The 7,032-nt window shown below is 20.2% G+C and overlaps 1 protein-coding gene across 1 annotated transcript in view; it reads right to left on the reverse strand.

Moving 5' to 3' along the window:
- Window positions 1–5,927, reverse strand: part of LOC147467128 (transmembrane protein 145-like) — a 26,808-nt gene extending 20,881 nt beyond the window's left edge. Inside the window, exons 1-2 of the mRNA XM_086532151.1 lie at window positions 5,907–5,927; window positions 5,498–5,509 (exon numbers count right to left, since the gene is read on the reverse strand). Coding sequence (XP_086388277.1) covers window positions 5,498–5,509; window positions 5,907–5,927 — 33 coding nt within the window. The remainder of the gene's footprint in view (window positions 1–5,497; window positions 5,510–5,906) is intronic.
- Between the last annotated feature and the right edge of the window lie 1,105 nt (window positions 5,928–7,032).

Here is a 7,032-nt window from a genome sequence, read left to right on the forward strand (position 1 = left end):
TTTTTAAAAAATATTTGTATTTATATGTTATTTATATTTGTATTTTATATATGTATGTATATTTATATTTATATATGATTAATATTTAATATATTTTTGATTTTTATTTTGTTTTTATGTTTGTTTTTATATTTTATATTATATTGAATTTTAATTTGTTTTATTCTTTTTTGGTTTTGAGTTTTTGTTTTGTTTTTTTTTGTTTTGTTTTGTTTTGGTTTTGTTTGTTTGTTTTTGTTTTGTTTTGTTTTGTTTTTTGTTTTTTGTTTTGTTTTTTTGTTTTGTTTTGTTTGGGTTTTGTTTTTGTTTTGTTTTTGTTTTGTATTATATTTAATTATTTTATATTATTATTAAATATTATTATTTATAGATAAAAAATTATTTAATATTCTATATAATTTAATTTATTTAATTATTTATTTTTTATTTTATTTATATATTTATTTAAATTATTTATTGACTTTTATCGTATTTAAATTATTTCTTATTTATTTATTTATTTATTTATTATTATTTATATTTATTTTTTTATTTTAATTTATTTATTTAAGTTACTAACTAACATAATAACAATAATTATAACAGTATTATTAAATGTGACATGAGACTATAAGTAAAAAATGATCAGGTAAAATGAATCATCAATGTAAATATATTGTCTATCAATGCCTATGTATAATATTGTAAATATCTATTTATTTATCTATTAATAAAACTAGATTCATAAAATTTATTTGTACATGTATTTATATTTATTCATATATATATATAAAAATATAAATATAAATATATAGTATATAACTCTATATATTATAAATATATATATACACATCACACCCACACAATTATTTATATAAAACAATATATTTATTTAAAATATATATATACATTTCATATATATTAAATATATCTCTTCTAATTTATTTATTCATATAATAATTATATATATATATAACTATATAAATAAAAAATAAGTAAATATATATATATATCAATAGTATCATCAATATTGCATTTATTTAATTGTTTATCTACATCTTCATTTATTTATTTTTTATATATATAAAGCTTCTCTCTCTTATTTATTAATAAATATATTCATTTCTTTATTTATTAATATCTAAAATCATTTAATTATATTTTATTTTATATCAATCTAAGTATTTATTTAAAAATTTAAGAGATGATTCTAAGCATGATATTTATATTGTAATTTAAACATGTATATAGACCTTTAATTAATATTAAAATATATTGCATAAAAAATTTCTAAATAATCTAAATACTTCCTTAAAATATTACTTTCTAAATAAATATATCTATATAATATAATAAAAATAAAAGAATATAAAAATATCTCATATAAGTTATTACTATTATAAAAATATGCCTTTATTACTATATTTAATATATAAATTAATAAATCTATATATACATATAATAAAACAAATAGCTAAATATATATGCATTTATTTATTTATAAAATATATATAAACATTTATTATTACTTATATATAAAAATCAACATTATTAAAATTATAAAAATATATACCAATTTAAACACAACTAAAACATTCACAATAAAAGCTAAATATATAAAAAAATATACTATCAACAATCTAAGAATAACTAAACTCAAATTTAAAACTATATAAATATATCTATACAATCTACTATCATCTATCACTCTTATATCTATCTCTAACATCTATATCATCCTCATTACTAATATACAATATCACAAAACAATATAAAAAAACATATATATTATATATATAATATATATATCTAATAGATATATATATAATATCTATAATATCTATATATATATTTAAATAATATATATCATAATAAATATATATATATAAATATATCAATATAAAAATATATAGTATAACAATAAATTAATTATATATTAAAAAAAATTAACATATCATATATATAATATAAATTATAAATATATCTAATAGATATAAAAATATATATATATCTCTATATATATAAATATAATATATCTATATCAATATTAGATGTGTACGTATTTATAATGAAAGCATATGTATGTGTATGAATATTAATAATATTATGTATATAATATACATTATATTGCATATAAATATATATATAAATACAATAGATATATATATAAATATATATATATATAAAATATAATGTAATATATATATACATATATATATAATATCCCCAATATATCTATATATATATGTACTATAAACGTATACTATAGAGAATATATATATAAATATATATATATATCTATATATATATAATCTATTAATCTTAAACAGTAATATGTATAAATATTTAAGTTGTATATATATGTAAGTGAATATATAAGAATGTGCCTATAAATGTAGTTTGTATATGTGTGTATATATCTTTATATTAATTGTATGTTATGCCTTTTTATATAAAAGTATGTATATGAAAAATGATATATTGTGAGAATGTTTATTATATTGTATACAACTAGTGTAAGTGTAGTATATTATTCAATATGTATATGCATAATATAATTGCATCTATATCTATAAATATAATATAAATATATATATCTATTAAATATATATATATATAAATTGTATAGCCTTGTATATATATATCGTCTATCTCTATATAAATTATGTATGTATATATAGATCTATATGTACTATATGCAAAGTCATGTATATGTAGTATAAACATATATATCTAGTATATAAATGTATATATATATATAGGTATATATATGTTTATGTCTCATCATATATGATATATATAATTAAATGTATATATATATGTATAAATATGTATGTTATATATAGTGAATGTATATATGTATCTGTTATATATATGAATGTATATATGTACTATGTATTTAAGTATATATATGCATACATGTATAAAGTATGCATATATGTGTATATATGTAAATCAGGTATATGTTAAGATAAATGTATAAATTTTAAAAGTAGCATATAAGCGAAATGAATGAGTATATAGGTATTGTATAAATATTTGTATGTTTATATATGTATGTACATATGATATTTATGTATATATATGTATTATACATTTAAGTATATATAATAAATATATATAGAGTGTAATGTATAAGTATATGTGTATCAATCTGTAAATATAAGATAAAGTAAAATAAAATAAAATATATTAAATATTTATATATAATTGTATATATATATATATAATCTGTGTGTGTACATTTATATATGTATATATATATGTATACAAATATGTATGGTATACGGTGTATGTGTATGTCCATATATGTATGTCATATGTCTGTAAACAAAACTAGCTATGAATATAATATATCTATGCTTATATGTATGTTTACATAATATATATGTAATATGTATGATAACATATATATAATATGTTAAGTATATATATACACTATACCATAAAATATAATTAAATATATTATATAAATGTATAAGTATATGCATATGTATGTATATATACATATTCATACATCAGTATACAACATATATATTAATGTATATAACATAATCATATAAATATATTATATATCTATATAACATAACATATCACTATAAACATAATACAAATATAAAATATACAAATACTATACATTGCATATCAATTATATACAATACATCTTTATATATATAAATCTCTATATATATAAAATATATATATATAATATAATATATATGTCTATATTTATATATGTGTGTATAATATAATATACATATATCTATGTATATATATATATATATATTAATATATATATATTTTAAATATATATATATTATAATATAGTATAATCATGTTTTATAATATGTTCTTTTTTATATATGTGTTATATATATATATACATATATATATATATATCATTATATATATATAATATATATATATATATAATATAAAATAATATTATATGTCTATATAGATACACATATATACACATAAACATATATATATATATATAAATATATATCTATAATATATATATATATATATATATATAAAATATATGGATATATGTATTTGTATATAATGATAGCATGTATGTTTTGTATATATATATATGATGATGGAAATATATATATAAATATATATAAATATATAAATATATATATATTATATATGTATATGTTATATATATACATATAATAGTTTATGACATATCTATTTATATAACATATATATATAATATGTAATAATGTATATAATACATATATATTATACATACATACATATATATAAAATAATATTATTTTAAGTCATATATATATATATAATATATATATATATATATATAGATAAGTATGTAAAACTATATATGATATATATATACAAACAAATATATAATGTATATAAAAGATCTGTAATAACAAATAAGTATATATATACATAACTATATAACTATAAGACAACAATATATATATATATATAAATATATATATATAATATATAAATATATATATGAATATCTATAATATGTATATTAATATGCATATATCATATGTATATGTACATGTTTATATATATATATTTATATATATAAGTATATATATATAAATCTATAATATATAATATATTATATAAAAACATATATAATATATACATATATATAAATATAATATATATGTATATAAATATACGTAAAATCTATATGTATAAATATGTATATAACCCTATGACGACAGTGCGTCCACACCCATTTGAACACAGCTAAAATCCCGATTGCAGGGGCGTCATTCCAGTGTGACGTTTCCAATGCAATAAGTCAATGGCCCGCGTAGGGATTTCCTTTTATTGCTGTGCCCCATCGGAAAGGGTTAAATATGTATATATGTATAATGTAAATGAACATGTTAATATAATATATATATAATATATATATATATTATATATATATAAAAATATATATATATATGTATGTATTATTATATTACAAGTTGATTATGTTTGTTTGTTTCTTTGAGTATTATCTATACAGGAATGATAACCAATTGCAAGATAAAATGTTGTGTATTATTCAATTGCTAAATGTGTAAGTATGGCATTCTGGAATGTTTTCTACCATTCTCTGTGTTTTTCACTAATTCTGACTGTTTGCTCTTTCAAGGTTGAGTGTCGACTGCAGAGTGTCATTTGTGTGAGCGCCCTTAATTTCACACCAAAGGCTATTCCGAAACACTAATGTCAAACCAGGTTAGTGTAATCACCAGTCTTCGAAGTGTGAAGTCTGTTCTTCTCTTTTTAAAAAATGGCCATGTTTTGTGGGATCAGATTTCTTTGTTCCCTCTATTTTTCCCTTTTGTCAGAATTGCGCAGATAACTATTTACTCAATCAGTTGTGTAAAATGGGTAGTATACAATATGCTAAAGAGTATGACTATGCAGATTTACATATAAATGGTCCATAGACCCATACCATAAGTCAGAAAGGATAGAAATCACAACTACAACTCTTAAGTGCCCGCCCGGCTGAGCATCTTACTGTGTGGTCTGTCTATGGACGGGTCAAGGCATATAGTATAAACATAACTTAGATTTGCTTCATTGTGGATTTATTTGTCTCTGTTGTTTGTCATTTGAAACAAAAAGAAAAAAAAGTTATCTTTGTTTAGAAAAATTCACCATTAATTTTGTCATTTTCATGTCATTCTACCTAGCAATGAAATGAAAAATAATGTCAAACAGACATTGCATAAGAAAAGAAATGCCATAGAATAGTTTATTGATTATATGAGAAACATGATTGTAGGAATATAATACAAAGACATCTATACGAAAACTTTATACAGGTTTTCCAGGTTCTTAGTTTCTGTTTATTGTGTCGCAGTCTTTGCTCCTAACATACCTATACCGTCCTGAATCAATTTTGTTAAATGATGACTTTTACTTACACAGGCGAAGTTTACTTCCATCTGGCTGGGTAGCTCGTTCTGCGTCTCCAGGAGTTACCCTTACTTTTCTCGCGTTTCCTGCCGCGCCAAAAAAACATGCTTTCCCGTTTACGCTCAAGCATGAGCCAATCATGTCCAGTAAGGGGAGATGGTGTGTAGGAATGTATCATCATCATCATCATTGTTTTACATTTATTTATTCTTTTTATACATTTTACTTTTTTTTATTTGTGTGTGGTGTATGTGTATGTGTATGTGTATGAGTATGTGTATAGTGTGTGGTTACGTTCATGCATCAGTGTGCAAGCGTGGGCAAGTGCATGTGTTCCTGTGTTTTAGTGCAGGTCTTCAAGTGGTTAAAACAGAAAAGGGAAAATATCATCTATACTCTTAGGGTATAGGACACATTGTTCTCCAATTTTTGTTAACATTGATTTAAATTTGTATCACTTCATCATGTTTGGTCTAGTGATTACTTGGTTTTTTATACATCGTTGAGTCAAGTGGTAACCTGTGTGAGACATTTTTTATATTTCCCTACAATTAATAATCTGTTGACCAGTTCACCACCACGCGGAAAATGTAGAGGCGATGAGTTTGCCCTCGGAGAAGACACACTGCGCGCCATACCTCTTCGGATACAATTCCCATTCAAACATTCAACATTGCGTGTGCAAGAGCCTTCATCAATGATACAGATTAAAGGTGAATAATTGCGCGATAGTAAGGAATATTTGATCAGAAGGATTCGAAGAGAAAATAGAGTTTTGGAAATTTCTGATTTAAAAAAAAAATAATAGTAAAGAAGAGGTAGATGACCGCGGTGATTGATATTTTGTCTAGACTCTCTCATTGTCAGATGCTTTTTTTAATTCTTTCTTTCTTCATAATCTTCTCAATTCAAGTTGTTTATAATAACTTTTAGTTCTCTTTCTATTTTTTTCAGCTTTATCGGTATGCTTTAAGATAGCCGAAAAAAGTTAGCAGAAATAAAAGAAAGGAGTATTTGTTTCTTTTTCTTGATTTAGCATTCGGCGCGCGCCTCCAGACTGAAAGAGTTTGTGTTGTTGTAACATAAATACCTTTTGAAGTGAGTAAAAATTTGTATAGTCGAAGTCGTTTATAT

The sequence above is a fragment of the Penaeus japonicus genome, unplaced genomic scaffold (genome assembly GCF_977035675.1).
Source record: "Penaeus japonicus unplaced genomic scaffold, GWHDUDI00000001_assembly GWHDUDI00000037, whole genome shotgun sequence".
NCBI classification, from domain to species: domain Eukaryota; kingdom Metazoa; phylum Arthropoda; class Malacostraca; order Decapoda; family Penaeidae; genus Penaeus; species Penaeus japonicus.